General features: G+C 44.5%; 1 protein-coding gene across 5 annotated transcripts in view; it reads left to right on the forward strand.

The window, feature by feature from the left end:
* SIL1 (SIL1 nucleotide exchange factor) overlaps positions 1 to 20332 on the forward strand; it is a 113605-nt gene that overhangs the window by 61456 nt on the left and 31817 nt on the right. For all 5 annotated transcript variants that reach the window (XM_062587148.1, XM_062587147.1, XM_062587146.1 and 2 more), the window contains 4 exons: positions 3665 to 3785; positions 5076 to 5172; positions 8828 to 9019; positions 13689 to 13810. In XM_062587148.1, coding sequence (XP_062443132.1) covers positions 3665 to 3785; positions 5076 to 5172; positions 8828 to 9019; positions 13689 to 13810 — 532 coding nt within the window. The remainder of the gene's footprint in view (positions 1 to 3664; positions 3786 to 5075; positions 5173 to 8827; positions 9020 to 13688; positions 13811 to 20332) is intronic.

The raw sequence follows: 20332 nt of genomic DNA on the forward strand, positions 1-20332 counted from the left end.
TTGAATATTTAAAGTGACTACCCAAATCTTGTTACTGAAGATGGGGATGTCGTTGTTGATTTATTGAATAAAGCAATCTGTTTGTCCTGCTGTGGCATGAACCTGTACTGCTGTGCACGGTGGCAAGAGGAGGCCGTCACTGAAACAGCTGCCGCTTAAGCACATCCACGCCGAGATTCCTGCTCGTGGGTTTGGCGTAGTCTTAGTCAAATTCTGTTTGAGGAAAGCATGAAGATGCAGGAGGAGGAAAGGCTTGTGTCTTCTCGGATGGTAACATCCTTAATTCAATTGTGCTGCATTTGTAAGCTCATACGCACTGGGATTCGCGTTCCCTTTTATTTACTGCTTGCTCAAAATAGAAGCTCGGAGAACTGGTCACATGGGAGTCATTCAGGCTACTGGAGGCTGCTCGGTTTCCTTCCCTTTTTATGTTTCTTTTAAGTAAAGCCCATCAGCCTTGTTCCTCTCCCCTGGCAACAGAGTGAACTAATGTGTCCAGATGCACAGGGAACATGAAAGCTAGAATATACCGTACTGTTCTAACAGGGACATTTATTTCTGGCCGCATTTGACAATTCGGGAATTGCTTCAGAAAATACTGTGCCTGTAACTGTGGCTGGCTGAATTCTTTTGACCCGGGTGAGGGAAGCCACTCACTTTAGGTTTGGAAGAACCTAGCTTTCCCCTCCCCTCTTTCTCTTAGGCCAAGTGCTGTTCATACCTGTGGAAGAAGAAGACATCCTAACGGATTTGTATGTAAAACAGCATGTAATGCCATTTTATGCATTTTCTTTTGCCAGGAGTCCCCTGCCTTGGTGTCTCTTGAAACACATGCGGTGTTGTCCTTTGCACTGAATTTTTACAAACTCGTTTTTAAAAGGCATGTCAGAGCTGCTCCAGCTAGGTTGCCTGTGAGGGGAGCATCTCAGCTATCGCAGCAAATTTCTGCAAAGCGCACCTTTCAAAAAGGAGAAGATGCTCATCTCTAGGCATGTGGATTAAAGTGCCAAACTACAACAACGAACAGAGCCTGCTGAGGCAGGAGGGTCACCAGTGGAAGGCTTACCAAGGAACGTATACTGCTTCTCCACTGGCACACAGAAATAGCACGTTTAGCTTGTCCCAGCACCCTTTAAGAGAGATGGGTAATCGTGTCTGCCCTTCTCCATATTAGACACCACTTTCTACTGAAAGAATATGATGGAGAGAGAGGCTATCAGCAGTATGCCTTGTTTTAGTAGGAAATCCTCTAAGGTGGTTTTCTCTGGATTCTGTAAATGAATTTGTTTGTCTTTAGGCTTTGAAATATTTTGTCTAAATTGTGGCAGACGTCCTAGTCTTACATAGGAGACACTAGAGCCTGTGATTGGTGAAAAGTCTCTTTGGTCTTGAATAGGTAGAGCGCAGTGGATGTTGTGTACCTTGACTTCAGCAAGGCTTTTGACACTGTCTCCCATAACGTCCTCCTAGAGAAGCTCAGGAAGTGTGGGTTAGATGAGTGGACAGTGAGGTGGATTGAGAACTGGCTGGAAGGCAGAGCTCAGAGGGTTGTCATCAGTGACGTGGAGTCTAGTTGGAGGCCTGTGCCTAGTGGCGTTCCCCAGGGCTCAGTACTGGGTCCCATCCTGTTCAACTTCTTCATCAATGTCCTGGATGAGGGGACAGAGTGCCTCCTCAGCAAGTTTGCTGATGATACCAAGCTGGGAGAAGTAGCAGATACACCTGAGGGCTGTGCGGCCATTCAGAGAGACCTGGACAGGCTGGAGAGCTGGGCGGAGAGGAACCTCATGAGGTTCAACAAGGGCAAGTGCAGAGTCCTGCACCTAGGGAGAAATAACGCCATGCACCAGTACAGGTTGGGGGCTTAGCTGCTGGAAAGCAGCTCTGCAGAGAAAGACCTGGGAGTGCTGGTGGGTAACAGATTGACCATGAGCCAGCAATGTGCCCTTGTGGCCAGGAAGGCCAAAGGTGTCCTGGGGTGCGTTAGGAAGAGTGCTGCCAGCAGGTCGAGGGAGGTGATCCTGCCCCTCTCCTCAGCCCTGGGGAGGCCTCGTCTCGAGTACTGTGTCCAGTTCTGGGCTCCCCAGTACAAGAGAGACATGGCACTACTGGAGAGAGTCCAGTGTAGGGCTACAAAGATGATCAGAGGGCTGGAGCACCTGCCCTGTGAGGAAAGGCTGCGAGACCTGGGCCTCTTTAGCTTGGGGAAGAGAGGGCTGAGGGGGGATTTTATCAACAAGTTCCTGAAGGGAGGGTGTCAAGGGGACGGGGCCAAACTCTTTTCAGTTGCTCCGTGTGACAGGCCAAGAGGCAATGGGCAGAAATAGAACCACAGGAAATTCTGCCTGACCGTGAGGGGGAATTTCTTCACTGAGAGTGACAGAGCACTGGCACAGGTTGCCCAGGAAGGCTGTGGAGTCTCTTTCTCTGGAGATCTTCAAGGCCTGCCTGGACGCAACCCTGTCTAACATGCTGTAGGTGACCCTGCTGAGCAGGGGGGTTGGACTGAATGATCTCCAGAGGTCCCTTCCAACCTTACCGATCCTATGAATGTGGAAGTGCTCTCGACTAGAGGATTTAGTATTATGAGAATGTGCAGTTTTTGCAAGAAATCCTTTATTATCCTTGCCTTCATTTCCCTTTGGTAAGAAATGCTATTTGTTTCATATGTGCTCTGTTATTTTATTCTAAGCCTCTATCTTTTAGGTAAAAGGAAACAGATTAAGGAAAGACTAGATAGGGAATCCTCATAGAGAGGAGCATGAGCATGAGTGTGTCTGTCTGGGTATGGCTGTGTGTATACAGCTGAGATCTCCACATTCACTCAGCTGTGACCCTGCTCTCTCAAGCAGGCAGATTTCTTGCATTAAAAAAAGAGGACGCTCACTCAAGACAGTGGAATTAAATATTGTCAGCTCTCTGCCCCTGTGCAACGGTTGTCCATCGTGACAGTTTTCGGTGTAATTGTGGCATTCTGCAAGAAATGACCAAGAAAAGTGCTCTGAATTTCCCATCCTCTATGCATTTAAAATCAAACCTTAATGTTATAGTCTGTGTATTTTTGTTGGCACGTAATACTGATCAACCATTTCTTTTAATAGAGTTTCCAAAGCAACAAAACCTCATAGTGGTCCACTTGATGTTCCTTCAGCCACATACACTGAATATCTGTGTGTGCTCTGATTTCCTCTTGGCAACTGTGTTTTATGCCCTCCACCCACGTCCAAATAGCTTCAAAATCAACTCCCAATGAGGATTTTTTTAGTGGTTTCTTTGGCACTGGCTCCCCAGAGGTCAGATCACTGCTTTATGAAGGTGGAAGCCTGTGTTCTTCATGGGAGCTCTGCCTGGCTCTGGGTTTCTCCTCGGTGAACACCCTTGGTAATGAAGCCAGCAGCCTGGCTGGAAGGGCACCAGCTAGGGAAGAAGTGTTCAGGCAGGACAGCATGGTATTTCTGAAAGGTTAAAATAACCCCTGTGTCCAAGGGGCATTGCTGAATGGAAGAGTGATCAGCAGCAAGGAGCTCTGCTCGTTTTCACAATAAAGGCTGTGGCTTTTCTGTGGCTTTGATTCCCTTTCTCTCAAATAAAGGGTGCGACTTCCCTGCATGCGCAAACCTCAAATAATGCCTGTGGCCTAAAATAATCTAACCTTTGTTTGTAGGTCAAGCTGTTCCTGCAGGGTCACATGTACGATTAAATCTGCAGACGGGAGAAAGAGAAGCCAAACTCTCAGACAGTGAAAATGGAAAAAGTGACATGAGAGAAGAGAAAAGAAGAAAAAGGTATAGTGATGTAAAGTACTTGCCTTCTTGCTCTGCAGAGATAGATTGACTGTTGATTTTGTGTCTTTTGTTGGAGGCCAAGTGCCCTGGTACACTGAATTGCTATCTCTTCCAGGGACTTAATTGCAGGTTTGGGTGGTTGGCAGTTCTGAGAGCTGGGCCTTATCCTTTGCTTTCCATTTTGGCACGGTGGTAAAAGCGCTCCGATTATGTATTTAGAGAGGCCTGCTGTAGCTCCCTGTGCTGTGATTCTGAAACTAAACATGCAGTGTGGTTCTCTGAAGGACACACGCTCCTTGGAAATATCTACAGCAATCGGTCCAAAACGATTCCCCACACTGAAGTCACCAGAGCAGTTCTGGGGGCTTTCTTTCTGTTGGCCTTAGACAGATACATTGTAAGTTTAACTTGCAGTTGTTAGTGGGCTTGGAGCACTGATCTGCACCTCAATTATTGCTGATGTCCTCCTTAGATCTCACAACTTTCACTGTACCTAGATTGTTTAATTTGTTTTAAAAAAAGTTTCACTTGTGCTGACCTTCTCCTTGGTTCATTCGCAACAAAGACAAGCTTAGTAACTATGGGGAACTTTCTTTCCCAAAGTGCATGAGATCTACCATTGCTTTCCTCCCTTCTTCCCCTCTTTTCCTTGCATTCAAAGTACAGAGAAGCTCTAAGGATGCTCCAGTCCTTGGCTTTTCTTTTGCCTGTGAAGAGTGTTACTGGCCAAGATAAATTCCTCAAACCAAAGAGATCAGTGTAAAGAGCAACACAGTGTGCTTCTAAGCATTTCTGTCTGATTTTTCCTTGGGATTACTCTTTCCTTAACTTGATCTGTGTATGACAATCATGAGAACTTGAGCTGTAGGTCTCCATACATCCACGTTAAAGCTTGGAAGTCCTTGGCACTGTTCTAGAGGAACAGTGGTGCTTTTTTGCCTGTGAAACATTTCCTATTTTTTTATATTCCTACATGCATCTCAGAAGCATAAATTAATCAGCTACTTTTATTGTGTATTAGTAGTTGAGATTCTGGATCAGCATACAGATTATGAAGCCTTTTACGATTGTCAGGGTGAGGTGTCTACAAACCACACAAGAAATACAGCATTCAGCCTAATCTTCTGTCAAGCATGGCGTTTTTCTTTATGTTGTAGATGAGATGCGTGGAAATGTAGTGCTCTTAGCTTCTTTCCTCCTGATACTATCCATTGTTATTGTATCACAAATGAAAATAACATAGATAAAATTGTTCACTCATAAAACGTTTTGTTTTGTTTCCTCTGCAAGGCTGGGCAAGATGGATATTGACTCAAATTCGTTCACATCGCAGGAGCTCAAAGAGGCTTTGGCTAAAATGAAGGAAAGTGAGAAGACAGAAAGAATGGTAAAGATAGTTCCCTAATTCAAAATCAATGTACAACATACTAATGCAAATGCCCTACATAGTATGTCTTGGAAATATGATGGTTAAAGAAGTTGCTCGGGTCATTACTATACAAACTAATCTTCTGGTGAACATGTGCCTAAAATAGTTTCCCTACTCTGCCAGTGACATGTTTCCTGGGAAACTTTGATCCCTTTTGTTACTAATCCTGGCTTTTCTGTAAAAAATAGAAAACTTTAGATCATTTTTATTTAGTTCAGACTTAAAGGCCTTGTGTTGCAAGCTGATTCTTTTGCCTATAGTTACTTAAATGTACCCTCACCGTTCACAGTGTTTCTCGATAATAATTATTCCATAGACTATCAGTGGAAGAGGTGCTGCAGCGATGGAATAGGCTGGGATCAGCAGTTTATTGTCGTTTGATGACTGCACTGTTGATACTTTCTAGTTTTCAGTCAAGCGAGTGCGACCTGAACCAGCAAACTAGATACACGATCTTGACATAACCATCCCGACACCAAATTTCTTCCTTGATGTGTCAGTGCTAAAGTGAAACTATTGGATCTTTCCTATAAACCAAAAGCATCTACAGTCCTTAAGCTTTATGCTGAGTTGCTTCTCCCCTAAGTTTTCTGTTTGGGCACCAGTGTGCTTAGACTCAAATTAGTAATACAGAAGAGTTGTTACAAGCCCTTTGTGGACCCATGGGCTGATTTCCTTTCCATGTGTTTGCATTATTTGCTCAACTGCTGCTTCATTCACAAAAATGTTGCAGAACCCCAAAGTGGAATGAATTTCAGCATGATGGTTATTTGTCTAGGAAGTTATCTTCTATTCATTGTTCTCCTTAGAATGAAGAAGGTGCAGCAAAAGTTCTTCTGTTTGAGAATCATTGATAGCCATTGGTAGCCATTGACAAGCTAAAGGACATAACACCCTCCTCCACTGGCACAGCAGGATCCAGGAGAGATTTCATGATTGAAATATTTAATCTTGTGTGCTGGGCAGCGAAAAACAAATGGCTCTGGTGAAGCACAGGCTGAACTTTATTCACATAAACAATGGGGTGAATACTTTCAAATAAGAAATCAGTGAGTAAGAATTAGACTTGAACAGCTTACAGAAAAGGAGCACTGTTATTTCATCAGCAGTTCTATTCTCAGCAAATTGGTGAGCATACAGTAGTTACTTGGGGTTCTCTTGATCAGGATGATGTCTCATTAGTTTATTTTTTGTTCTACTGAAGTCAGTGACAAGTCTGCCAGATATGCCACAGAGAGTGGTGTAAAGTCTGGGACACAGCTCTATTTCAGAAAAAGTCATGAAAAGAACAGCAGGGAATTTTGTGAATAAGACCTCCTTCTCAGCTAGTTTAACACAGACTTTCACCCATGGTTCTCAGCTCTTGACTGATTAGTTACAAAGAGTTTGCAGTCCAAAGTGAAATGAGATGCTTGTGCTCCTTCAGCGCTCTTTGGGCTTGGAGCTGGTGCCCAGGACAGTGACAGTCGCTGACATTGTACTGATTGGATGATAAATGACCCATCAGGTTGATCACAACCTTTTCCCCCTCTACCACTAAAGAATGTTTACTTGAGCTTAGCTCCTCCTGGTATCTTGACCTTGCTTCAGCTGGAGTAAAACTGAGGTAAGAGTCAAGGCTCAGGAAGTCTTTGAGTCCCAGAAAGTCTCTTTTCCCCTGCTCAACTCCTGGGCAGTGTTTTACTTTCCAGAAGATTATTTATGTAGCAGCTAGCAATAATGGTAGCAGGACTTTTTGAAATGGGTATCATTTAAATGCAAAAATTAGTGATACTCTATTACAAGAAAATAAGCCTTATTTTAAAATAAAATCGTTAGAATAGCTGTTGTCCCAGCAACTGGGCTAAAAACAGCTACATGTAATAGACCTAAAGTATTCCATTAAAAATCACTCCTGCAGGGGACAAATTGAAGCGACTATGTCAAAGTAAATCGAGGTACACGAAGCATGTTCCAGTGTATGCTTTTATAAAGCAATTCTTGTGTGGTTAGAGTGGGGATAGCATTTTGTGTTTCTGTGTGTCACCTACAGTAATTAGCCCAGTAGTTGCTAGTGCAAATTAATTTGACAATTACAAACAGCTGCCATTAGATTGACAGTACTTTAACTTCCATCGCTGATTTTTTTTTCTGTTTGATAGCTTGAGTCCTCAGGTTTCTTTCACGTGTACTAGAAAGGGGCAACGTTTACCACCAGGGCATGTTAGACAGGAAAGGAGCACTGCACTTGCACAGCCTCTGATTGGGGGCCACCTGTTAAAACATCCTGGAGTATTTCTGTTCGTGAGAGAATACTTTCTGAAGAAACATCCCTGCTGCTTTCTCTTGCTCTTGAGGTAGCTCATCTTCAGCCTGGTCTCTGCTTTCTCCTTCCTCGTGGTGTGCCAGGCTCAGCTCCCCGCCTGCCCAGGTGGCCCTGGTGATGATGCTGGAGCCTAGGTCTCTGCAGCCTCTGATGCTCCCTTGTATCTCTGGAAGAGCCCTTTCCTGGCCTACTGCATGCCTTTGCCCAGCTCGCGTGGGCTATCAAGCCTCTTAGATGCCGTTTGTACAACGGAGACAGGCAACGCTGCAGAAGAAGCTAACTGCCAGCAGAGCTCTCTGGCCCTGCACTTCAGCTACTTGCTGCCTTGTAGCTAGTCCTTCAACTTTGCTTTCTGGCAGCTTCTTTCTTCTGGCCCCGATAGCAAATACATATGTTTCAGTGAGAGAGAAAGAGGTTCTGAAATGTGTTAAGTGATTGAGATGAGGAAAGATGCTTTGCCCACACCTGAGGAGACATTGATAACTGCACTTATCAGTGTGGTACGATTGTTACCACTGAATGGACTAAACATTGTGGCATTGAATCACAAAATAATTCAGATTTAAAGGGACCTCTGGAGGTCTCCAGTCCAACTTCCTCCTCTGAACAGGGATGTCTGTAAGATTAGAAGAGGTTGCTCAGGGCTTTATCCAGTCAGGTCATGATAACATCCACTTCCAGGCCAACTGAGCCCAGCAGTGCTTCCTGCTTTTGTGCTTTATGTACTTTTGAAAGGCATATGGGACGTAGAAATGGTGAACAAATAAGTACAGGCTAAGCTGCTTGGGGATTTCATGCTGGTAAACACGGGCTTTATTTTACAGATAACTAGGTTGATGGGCTTCTTAGAAGTGCCGAAGTGCCCAGCAGACTGCTCTGTTCATGTTGGGACTACATTCAGAAGGATCTACCTTAAATGTTGCAGAGCTCAGTGTCACAATTTATAGCCTCTGGGTGTCTGGGCTGTGTCCCGCCAGCCGCAGCCTGAAGTAAATGCCTACGTGCAGGGGGATCTACAGTAGCCAGTCATTTGAACCAGAGTAAGTCAGGTGGTAGGAAGCATCACAAGGAACTGGGAGGCTTGACCTGAGCAGAAGTCCTCTCAGACTTAGCATCTTCTCCCAGGAGAATATAGATACCTTCCAGCTCTGCCCTTGCATCTCTGAAGCAGAGCGGTATATCCAGTTGCTGAGATGGCCACATTCACCTTGTAAATAATGTGGGGACTGGGGTTGTTTGAGATGACTTGTTCCTTTAGGACTGTTTCTCACCTGCCTTCATATCTGGTTTTTGTTTGCCATTTCCAAGGCCCGTGAGGAAGAGGTGAGAAAGAAGTTTCGTCCCATAGAAGAACTGAAGGAGGAGTTTGAAAAGCTGAATGTGAAGTTGGAAACAGATTATGAAATCATGGTTAAATTAATCAGCAAATTCAACAGCTCTGCTTCTACGCTGGATGAAAAAGTAGCAGCGCTCTATGATCTGGAATATTATGTTCATCAGGTAACTAAAAATCATTGATAACTACCATGTAAAGTCCACGGAATATGGGTGGTATCATAAATGTGGTCTTACTTTTCTTATTAGTATCAGTAATACAAGTTGCGTAGTTATCATAATTTTCGAACAATACCAGATGTCAGAAGGCCACTGCAAGCTTATTTTATATCCAAGTTCTTATATATATCATCCACTCTTAACAGTAGTGAGCATTACCTATGGTTTAGCATTCCCTGATTTGTTGTCTGTTCTTAGTCTTTTTTTTCCCCTTCTCTTTTTATTCTTTTATATGCTGATTATTTTATGAAAATGAGGTTTAACTGCAATTTTTAGGTCAGTATGGTGGTGGCTGCTTTACAAAACAAAACAGAAACCCCTCTCTTCTTCCATGAAAGGCCTCTGTGGTTAGGTAGGTTTCTCTGCATCAGATTCACCGAGAACACCTTTATACCAAGCAAGATGGCAGACTTGACCAAAAGCCTACATTGTGACTAAGAAACGGCGTGTAGAGCCTCTCTCGCAGCTGGGCCGATGTCAGAAATGACTGAAGGCTCCAGCACATGGAAAGCTGCTGAGCATCAGCTGAGCTGTGCTAATTGACTGTGTGTGAAGTGGAATATATTTCCTGAAATCTTTCTTGCTGCTTTATGCTCACACTTTTTTTTTTTTCCTTTTTCCTGAAATCTCTGGCTCTGCTGTAAGCTCGCACGTTTTTGCCTCCTGTTTGCTGTGGGCTGGCTGGGCTCACAGACTCTCCTTGGCTGCGTGGTTGGTCCTCAAGGCTCGTGACTGCATTGTGCCTTGTGTGGAAGGGCTGGCAGTTCCCCCCCTCCCCCCCATCCCAGCCAACGTTAAACCCTCGTTCCCAGAACGCTTTCCCAGCCCAGCAGCTGGCTTGGTGGCAGTCTTTGCTTGGAGACCCAGTGCTCTCCTGCATCACCTGGAGGTTGGTGGGCCTGCTGCGTTCTACCTGGAGCCAGTGGAGAGGCGGAGCAGGCCAGTTGCCACTGTTGCTGCTGGTGACTTTGTCTTTTCACAGGATAAAAGAGAGAACTTCTGAGAGATGGTAGCGTGAGACCTTTTACTGGCATGACATTTGTTTAAAAAAAAAATAATAAAACACAGATGTTTTCCTTGAGAAATCCGCTGAAGGAATGAGCTGATGAAAGATGGAGTCTGCGCATCGTCCCGCGTTAATAAAAGGGGATTTTCTCCCAGGGCTCTCTGTCTTGGGTTCCTACACTCAATCTCTATCCTGTATATGCAGGAGGTTCCTTGCTGTTTGTTCGAAACACTTTTGTTTCACTGCCGGCGTCTGCCTGACTTAGAATAAGTGTGCACAACAGTCGCCCAAAGAGCTTAATATTTATACTTGAGGCTAATTCAGTCTGGTTAAGGGTGTCAGAGCGGCTGGCCAGCATGCTAAAAAGCACCCTTATGAGGATTTGGATTTCAGTGTAATATTCTGGCCCATTCCAGCAAAAATCCTGCCTGCGTAAAACGTAAGGTGGGATAATTTGAAGCTGCTGTGTAACTCAGACCGGTATGGCGGGGAACCAGCCCCCATTATCTGTACTGTGGGCCTGGAGCATCAGAGGGAACCGTGTTCAGCATCAAATGGGTCAGAAAGAGGGGAAATGTCAGGGAGGCTGGCCCGGAAGAGAGACTCCTCAGTGTATTGATAGCAGCATCGTTCGGTTCGCGCGCTGCCAAACAGCTGGGAAGAAGCACGGCTCGTGCTTTAGCCAGCGTGGCTCTTCCTCCTCCCAGCTAGCTGAATGTACCCAGAGTGTTATCTCTGCCTGCTGCTGCCTTTAGCAGCCCCAGCTTCCCGTGATGATGGAACGACAGCCAAATACGTCAGCGCCGTGTGCTACTCGAAGACTGAAGGCGCCTCTTCCCTGGGGTAATAAGTCACCGTTTCTGCTAGTAGCTCAGCTCCGGGCCGCTGGCCTCCGAGGTGCGCGACGTGCCTCCTCCTTGGAGGTGGCCGGTGGGAGCTCAGCCCTGGGGCTCGGCGTTTGCTCGGCCGCCTCGCTCCTCGTCGGTCGTGGTTTGCCCTGGTGTGTCAGGGAGCTCGTTTTGGAGGAAGAGCAGGGAGCTTTGGCTTGCTAGGTTATCCGTAATGCATAAAAAAACAAATGCAAATGTGAAGAGGCCGGAGCATAACTCATATAAACAGAGTTCGTGGTGCTTGCGCAGCAGTGCGCCGCGGCGCCTGGGCCCCGTTGCGTGCTTCGCAGGACCTTTCAGTTATTTACTCCCCTCATCGTTGCCTCTTCCCTGCGCTGCCACGCTACACCATGTCTCTCTGCTGACTTCCTCCCTGCTCCCGTGCCGCTTTGCCCCTCTCATTTTTCACCATTTTCTCTCCCATCTCCCCTCGTTTTCCTTCTCCTCCGTTTTGAAGTTGCTCCCTGCCTTCCTGCTGTTGCGTTTGCTCTTCTTGCAGCCCCCTCCCCTCCAAGCTTGCGTGTGTGCTGTACCCGAGAGCTCTTTTGATCTTTGCCTCGCTTTGGAGCTGTTTTCGGCAGACTGAAGCAAGGTGCAGGCTGACTGCTTCCCAGCAGCTCTGCAGCGCCTTCCCCGCTCCCCAGGGAGCTTCATACTTTCAAGTTTGTTGAGTTTGGGTGTTTTTTCTTGTTTTTTTTTTTTTTTTTTTTTTTTTTTTGTTCTTTAATGGTAAGTGAGAAGTGGCTTTCACAGCAGACTCCAGCAAACAAAACCTGAGGTTTAAAAAGTAAATACATCCTGAAAACGTATTTTACGTTGCAATTTTTATTCTCAAATTGAGAGGGGTCTCTCCTGGAACTAGAACTAACCAAAAGGAGCTGATTTCCGATGAGGATGCAGCGACAGTTGGTTCTGCCACAGCCAACCCTGAATGTAAAATTCTCTGTGGCGCAGCATTTTCTCATGAACCAGCAGACCGATAGGTTGGCTAACTAGGCTTTTTTCTGTCATGAGCGGATATAAACTTCTAAACCTGATTTTAACACAGCCTCGGAGTTTATACTTTACAGCGAATTGAGCAATAAAAGCAGCCCTAGTAGACTAATTTAGATTGCTGCATAAATTTCCGTCTAGACAAAGACTGACCTGCAGAAAGGCGAGAGGTATCTCAGGACCAGTTTTCAGGGAAAATTAGAAGAATAGGGTCTGAAAGGGTGAAAATGCTGCTGCAGATCCTGAATGATGTACAGCAGACCTTGATGGACATGTTTTCTAGCGTCAGCTTTTCAGAGGGGCAGCGAGTGGCTGGAGGATGCTCAGGTGTTGTCCCAGTGGGAGCAGCAGATCTATAGCTCCCCAGTTCATGCTTTGCTTAAGACCTATGGGACATCGAGCTAAATAGTTTCTTCATTCTCTTGAGCATCTTAGATTATCTGTCTCATGGCCAATTTTGGGGAAGGTACACAGTCAAGATAAAAATAACTAAGCATAAAAATCACTGTTTACTAAAAGAGAGATCGTTCAAACTTGGAAAATATGTTAGTCTGACATATTCTGCATCATTTGTGGTGTTTATTCTGTATTACCCCATCACTTTAGTCTGTGTACTAAAACGGGAAAGGTCGTTTTACCCAGCTGATACTCATTTTTATATTCCATTTCCGTCTGCAACATATGCTGTTGTCTTTGTGTTTTTTGTGAAAGGGAAATGTTGGAATTCTAAAAAAAAAAAAAAAAAAAAAATTGCACAAGCAATTTCGAAAATTCTTCGGAGATTCCCTTTTAAGCTTGTTTAAAATCCTTTAAAAGCAAAATGCATCACTTTGACTTTGGACTGAATTTTATACTTGAAGCACTTTGCACTGTTTCTCTAAATTCTGTTTGCAAACCACCTGGAGCCCTTTTCTGATGTTCTCTTGAAGAACAGATGTCCGCTGTGATTTTGTCTGGTTAGCCCCAAGTTTGTTTAAAGTTGAAGGATGATGAATTTACTGGAGGAATTCCCACTAGTGCTTATGCTTTTCCCTTGTGGCAGTTAGTCCAGCGTTGTCTGCTTTAGAAAATTTATGGGCTAGTCTGCCCTCAGGGAAAATTTCTTGCTCGCCCTTTCAAATAGAGTCTGGCTTTTTACTTTTCACATTCCCATGAAGCTGTGGACGGAGTTAATGACAAATGCCTGGACTATCCTGGGCGCCTTGCTGGGACCAGAAGCTGAGGAGATGCTGTTGATGTACCATTGCTGCTGACAGGCTCTTAAGCATTTCTAACTCCTGGCGCCACAATTACAGCTCTGTTTATGCATTTGTAAAACACGGTAGTTCCCTGGGTGCACAGTAATGGCCTTCTCAAGTGAGAGAGCAGAGAACTGGGTGTTTTTTTGGTTTTGACATTGTCAGATTTCCTGAACTACTGCAACATGTGCCAAGGGAATTTTTGATAGCTAATCAAAGTATTCGCGTTTTCAGTGATGCTTTCTGCATTTGATAATAGCCACCTGTCAGTAGACAGTGTTTCTGCAAACATGACATGCATTGCTTGCAGGCAGGATTGTAGGAAATGCCAGCCAAAATCTTTTTCCGTTAGTTTTGAATTGCTTTTAAAACCGAAGGAAAGAAGAATTGATGCTGTTCATTCTGAAACAAGATGGTTTTGACAAGTTGGTGAGGCTTTTGGTGGTATGTTAAGCTCCATACTGATTGGGAACCTGGCTCTTTTGCAGGTGGACAACGCTAAAGATTTCCTTTCCTTGGGTGGACTTCAGCTGGTGATTAACGCGTTGAACAGCACAGAGGCCATACTCAAGGAACATGCTGCCTTCGTGCTGGGAGCTGCGCTGTCCAGGTGAGCTGTGTCCTCAGGGGTTGAATGGAAAGGGAAAAGGAGCCTTAGAAGACCAGGCAGGCTATGTGCTTCTTTTCATCTTTCTGATGGATTGATTGGTGACAACAAACCCAAGAAAAATATCTTCTCCGTTGCCTGGACCTTTCCTTGCAGCTCATCACTTCCTTCATTCTGTTCTTCAGTCCATCCTCACCCTGCTCATTAGACTTAGTTGAAGATAATTCAGCATAGAAACCTGTGATTATTTCTTGATATTTTTTTCCCCAGGCTCCTCCCTTTTACAAAATCCAAGGGGGACAGTTCTGTCTCCCCTCCTCTCAGCAGCCCTTCCTCAGAGGAGGTTTCAAGGATGATGCAGTTCCGAGTGCTGCAGAGGAGCTTTGTTCTGCTCCCTGCGCTGGGTCTGCTTCAGAGCCATGCAATGGTGATTTTGGAGACACAGCAATTACTGTGGTCTTTCAAGGGTTTTCTTTTCTTTCTTTCTTTCTCTCTCTCTCTCTCTTTTTTTTTTTTCCCCAACAGATGCGTACCTCTGCCCCACAGGCATAAACCCGAGGGGTGTCGTTAGACTCTGAGGTGATGGGTGTCAACAGACTGAGCCAAGAACAGACCTAGTAGAGGCATGTTTGGTATTCATGAAGTGATGGCTTCTGCCTGAAGGGGCCAATTTCCCTTGGACTGAGTGGTGGTATGGACTGTCCTGCATAGGCCCATTGGCTTTTATCGGTGCCCTTTTTATTTTACTGGCTTTTGGGTTTTGTTGTGTGCTCATGTATGTGTTTATACATATTCATGCGCTACACATTCATGTGCATAGAGGCTTTAGAAAAGCGTTGGGTGGGCTGAAAATTCAAGGTCAGAAATGCAGAGTGAAGATTGAAAGCTAGGGCCATTATATCTGCCTAGTTCTGTACTTAAAAATATGATCACCTTCTCCTCCGTTATAAATTATTTATCACTTAGTCTAATATACAGTCTGAAAATCTGCGTTTCTTTTGCAGTCTTATATACAATGCAGTTGGTCCTCAGCATGTGTAAATTAATATGGCCTCACTGACAGCAGCAGTTGCACTGATTTACACCAGAAAAGGATCTCGCTCATAGTTTGAAACAGAGCTTGACTTACTGGTCACAGTGAGATATATTCTTTCATATCAGAACACAGACCCTTTCTTCATATTCTGGCACACCTTAACATTTGAAACAATGTCTGTAATTGTTTTGTTAGGCTCTTTGATAGCAAGTAGAGTCTTTATTCTGTGATTCATAAAGAGAAAATTGTGCAGAAACTCTGGAAACATTCAGAAGCGAGCTGCAAAATAAAGGGGAGTATTAGATCACGTCTTTCCTGATTTAGGTAATATGACATGATTAGAACTCAAGAAAGTCACTGTCTCATGATATAAGCATGTATCAGTGACCTTAAATTGATGATTTTGGATAGTGTTTCTTACTTAATTGCAAATGCCTTTGTTTGGACAGAGACTGTATCTTTTCTAATACAAAAATATTCAAATTCTGCTTTGGAAACTTTTAACTGCTTTTATTTTTATTTTTTTTAAGAGGACATTCTGACAGATGGTAATATTAAAGTGGCTCAGATGATGCATTGTCTGAGAGCTTGGTTCCAAAATATGAGGAATATTATGCCTGATTTCTTGCCTTGCTGTGCTTAAGCTTTCTTATTCAATAGACACCTACATGCCAACTTGTCTACTTTGTGCTATCTGGTTAATTTGTTTGTTCATACATTTCCTCAGCTTATTCTGTGTTCCATTTCAACTGCCGGAGGCATTTCAGGTGCTTCGCTCTGCACGTTTTCTGTTGTGTTCTTTCGAGGTGAGGGGGCTCTTGTTATTTCTTTCCATCATGTTTGTTCCTAGGAGCCTTGGCCAAATAGTGAGACTTGGTGAGTAAATGCCCAGAGGTGGCAAAGCTCACTGGGGATATGACCTGATCTGTACTCAGTGTCTGGTGCTGGCGTCAGGTCCTACTTTGAATGCAGATGTACCATATGTGCTCCTATAGGTGTTCCACTTTCTATGCAGTGATTAAGCATGCTGGAATAGGCACAGAAGTCCCCTCTACCTCCACTTGCACACAAGGTACTCTTTTAATGTCTATTTTAGACATGAGAATTTCTTTAAGTAGATGAGATCTTAGTATAAGACAAGGCAGTAGGGAGACGCAGGCAGGTGGAGGAAGGAACACAAGTGAAGGACAAGGCAGTGTGCAGCAGGCAGTTTCTTCTGCCTGTGCAGACTTTGAGTGAGTCCTGGGTGGGCTGTGACAACTGCTGGCATCAGAACTGAGCCTTACGTGTGCAAGAGGCAATGGTCCCACGGTAGCCGAATGGCTTTGCAGCCACCTCCTAAGTGTCTTCAAGCAAAACCAGCCAGGTTGGCTCAGGCCAATGGTTTCTTCCCTTCCTTCAGGCAATAGTTTCATCGTAGATTTACATGCAACTGCTGTAGCAAGGGTGGTTGTGCTGGGTCAGGCCAGGCCTTCATGCAGTCAGGCTGGAGAGAAGAAAGGTCTCATGTGGATCAGCTCTTTGGGCAGCCCACGTGGCTGGCCAGCTTGCAAAATCGGCAAAGGCAGGTCAGGACTTCTCCCTCTTGATACAGTTCCTTCTTCATTGACTTCAGTTGGTGGCGAAAAGCAGCCTTTGCACTGTGCCTTGCACAGGTGGTCTGGTCCTAGAGGCAGAGGGTCCCATGCTCTGGTCACCTGAGTATTGCCTGGATTTATGCTGTCCTACCAGTCTCCATCTGCCTGCAAATTTTTGTGCCTCTGACTGGGAAGAGGGTGACAGGGTACAGAAGAAATCAAGATTTCATCTCTTGTTTCTCTTGTATGTCCTTCATTTTAGGCGTTCTGGGCTTAATTGCTGAGTCTGTGATCAAATCAAACATTGTTCCATCTGCTAGAGTTTTCCAAGCAATGCACTTACTGTAACTCTGCAACCTCCTCACAGCCCTACTGTTTTTAAACCTTTAACAAAATGTTTTCCATTCAGCAGTTTGCAAAAGTAAACTTCATTTGAACAATCCTCAAGTGCTCTGATTGCAAATAAAAGTTAAATACACTAACAAAAATAATTGCTAGGCATGTGGGATTGTACATTTAGGTATCCATAATTCACTAACAGTATATGCCAATACACAACATTATCTGGATTTTCAGTGATTGCATTAGCATAAAAGCATGTTAGCATTTATCCCCTGCTACTAACATTTAAATATATATAAGTATGAAATATTAAGATACAACATTTTGGAGGCAAGTAGAACTACTGCGTGCAAAATGTTCTTGCATATTTGTGAAGGTACACTCTAGTATCTTAGGATGACAATCAGCATTTGTACCATTGGGTCTAAACATTGCAAAAATGTCAATGTTTTATGCAAAGAGGAGCTATATTAAGCTAAAAAGATTGCTGATGAGAAAAGTGTCTTCTGATGTCCTCTAAGCTATTTACAGGCAGCATTTTCCTTTGTTCTTAGCACAGCAAGGGCCCTATGCACAATTTGTAACTAGATGTTTCACGAGACTGAAAATGTTAGCCAGAAAGGATTACATTTGTGATGTTAAAACCTCAACTTTTTAAAAAACTTTGCCACCAAGAAACATTTTTCCATACCAATAATTTAAGCATTCTTGTATTTTTTTATAAAAGGATTTTTGTAATCCGTTTACAAGGGGGAAATAATTACATCAAATGCACTTTTGAAGTTTTATCCCGAATGGTCTCTGTATGTGTCGGGGTGAATTAGAGATGAGGATGGAGAGAAGATAAGCTGTGAGGCCTTCAAGCGAAGAGGAGCAGTTTATATTTCACGGGGAACTGGGAAGCGAGCGAAACATGAGATTCTGGTGTGGCCCAAATGGGGAGCTAGAAACTCAGCCAGGCAGCAGCATTTTGAGAGGTGAAAAATGTGGTAGAAAGCAGCATTTGGAGCTTGGGAGACTGCGGTTGAATGAAGGATGGCTTGAATTGGCAGAGCTCCCAAAGACCTCCATATTTTTACTGTGTGGTGGGGCACCTGCTGGTGGCCCTTTCGGACTTGGTGGCGTTTGGGCCGGTCTCTTAAATCTCATGTGGTGCTCAGATTGAGTAGTGGAGGAAAGGAATCAAAGTGACAGCTGGGGCTTGCATCTGGCTTGCAGCCGGGCTGGCCTCGCACGCAGGTGTCAGCTGGCTGCAGCGCCCCAGCACAGCCTCTCTAGGGAGAGATGGTCTTTCCAACAAGGCCAAAGCCATTGGGATCTCTGTGTTCCCAGTTTTGGCCCTGAATAATTTTATGTATATATAAATATATGTATGACTTGACAAAGACTTGAAAGTAAACTCATCATAGCTAAACTTGGGCAATGTCTGGTAACCACCCTTGAGAGTCTACTCTAGATGACTCGTGTGGGGCCGTTGTCTTGATTCTTGCTCATTTATCTTCTATTTCCCAGGAGGTGAAACCTCTTAAGCGATGGCAGTGCATGCCACGAGCGTCCCCAGAACCGTTATTCATATGTTACCATCCAGCCCTGAGGTATGTTTAGAGCTTTCACGGCTTTGGCGAGGCAAAGAGAAATGTGAAAGATGTATCTACTTTTTGAGATGCGCTTAAGAGCCTGGGTAGGCTCTGTTCCACCGTTGGTTGCAGCAGGGCACTGTACCGCGGTGTCTAGGTAGTTCTCAGCACTGTGATACCTGCTTGTCCCAGGTTTAGGCTCTCATCTTCTGCTTTTTCATCTCCTTTTCTTTGGAGAGGGAGGGAGGGGGGAATGATGATCTCCCCTGTCCCTACTGTGTCCGTCAGTGTTTCAGTGGTGTCAGCCTTCCTAGCTTATCTGATTTCTACATCTTTAGGAGGTATTTGTCGAGAGGAGAAAGTTTCCCCCTTGGATTTAACGATTTTGAAATAAGTCAGACTTTGCAATGAAACTGGTTGACGCTCACTCCTGTTAAATAACATTAAGGCCTAGTGTAAAGCAATAAAGCCAAGAAAATTAAAATTAAAGACCTCTCTTCGATCTAGTCTCTTAAAGACATAAGAATTTCTGGGCAGAAAAATAAATCTAGTTAGCTTAACAAGCACTGTCTCTGCCCATTTATTTCAAATCCATCTTCATGTTTATGTTTGTCGCTTCCTCCTCCAGCTTCTCCTTTTACATACATAATCTTTTCCTATCTCTTTATTCATTTTCACTGCTTGCTTCAGTGGGCTTCTTTGACGACTACGTACATTTGCCACCTTTCAGGCGATTCTACCTCGATTGCCTGCTTGCTTTTAACTTCTTGCTATGTAAAGTGTGTCTTCTATTTTTATTTGATCTCCTGACTTGTGCGGAGTTAGCAGCCTCCTTGCACTTAATTTGAAATTAATTTGATCAGGTCACCTCAATTTTTTTCTCTAACGATAATGAACTCAAACTATTTAGCCTTTCCCCATTATAAATAACCTTAACAAAAACTGCAGTGCAGTATAAAACTGTATTTCATCATTATGTGTAATTACACAGAAGACTAAATCCCTAAACATTTTTCGCTGTCTGGAGTATAACAAGAAAGTGTAATTAACATTAAAATAGTAAACTGCCATCTTTGTGCTCTCGGGAAGAAAGGGAGAGCAGACTCTGTGAGAAGTATCTAGAATCAAAGACTTGGTCATGTTTCCATTTTCATAAGTACTTTGATAGTTTAAATACTAAATACCACACTGTTGGAAGCTGACAGAGTCATAGGCTTGTCTCGTGCCACATAAGGTTTCCCCATGGGTCTGTGACTGCTAGCACTGGCAAGTTTACTAGATTAGCTGGACATTTTAGCCTAATTAGGATCGTTTTTAGGTTGAGGATGTTTCCAGTCCTTGATTTTGAGGTTGGGTTGCGGTGCTGGTGGTGCAAGCGAGGAGGATGAAGAAGTGAAGTAGTCTCAGTTCGGGTGCAGATGGCTGAGGCTGGAATCAGCTCTGCTGGCAGTGCACTTGGTCTCGCCTCCTATTTCAGCTGCAAGAAAACCCATGGTTTCCCTCCCAGCGTTGCTCAGCTTTGCTGCTTTCTGAACTTCCTTTAACTGGACAAGGGTTTCCTGAATACTGTAGAGCTTGGATAGCTGGTGGGGGAGCGTGCTGTGGACTTGGTCACATCCTGGAGCCAGGGGTTTCTGCATGCTGCAGACAGGGTTGGAGTTAGGGCTGTGCTAACCGAGGGACTGCTCTGCGATGTAGTACCCCTGGTTGAGCTCCACGGCGTTCCCAGCTCTTGTGCCACAGCGGAGGAATCTCATACTGTGCTCCCTTGCTCTTCGTGGCATGGATCTTGAAACTCCCCATGGGGGTTGAGTACGTTGGGTAGGTGGCTTGCAGTGCTGAGGCTGGTCATGCCCATCCGTTGCATTTGCTAGCTTTTATGGTGCTCAACCGTGATGATGCAGGTTGTTTCCTCCCGAGCCGCTCGCTGTTGTAAAAAATGGGTGAAACGACCCTACACCCTGTCCTGAAAAGGCAGCTCTGGCAGGAGAAC

The sequence above is a fragment of the Rhea pennata genome, chromosome 14 (genome assembly GCF_028389875.1).
Source record: "Rhea pennata isolate bPtePen1 chromosome 14, bPtePen1.pri, whole genome shotgun sequence".
Taxonomy (NCBI): Eukaryota; Metazoa; Chordata; class Aves; order Rheiformes; family Rheidae; genus Rhea; species Rhea pennata.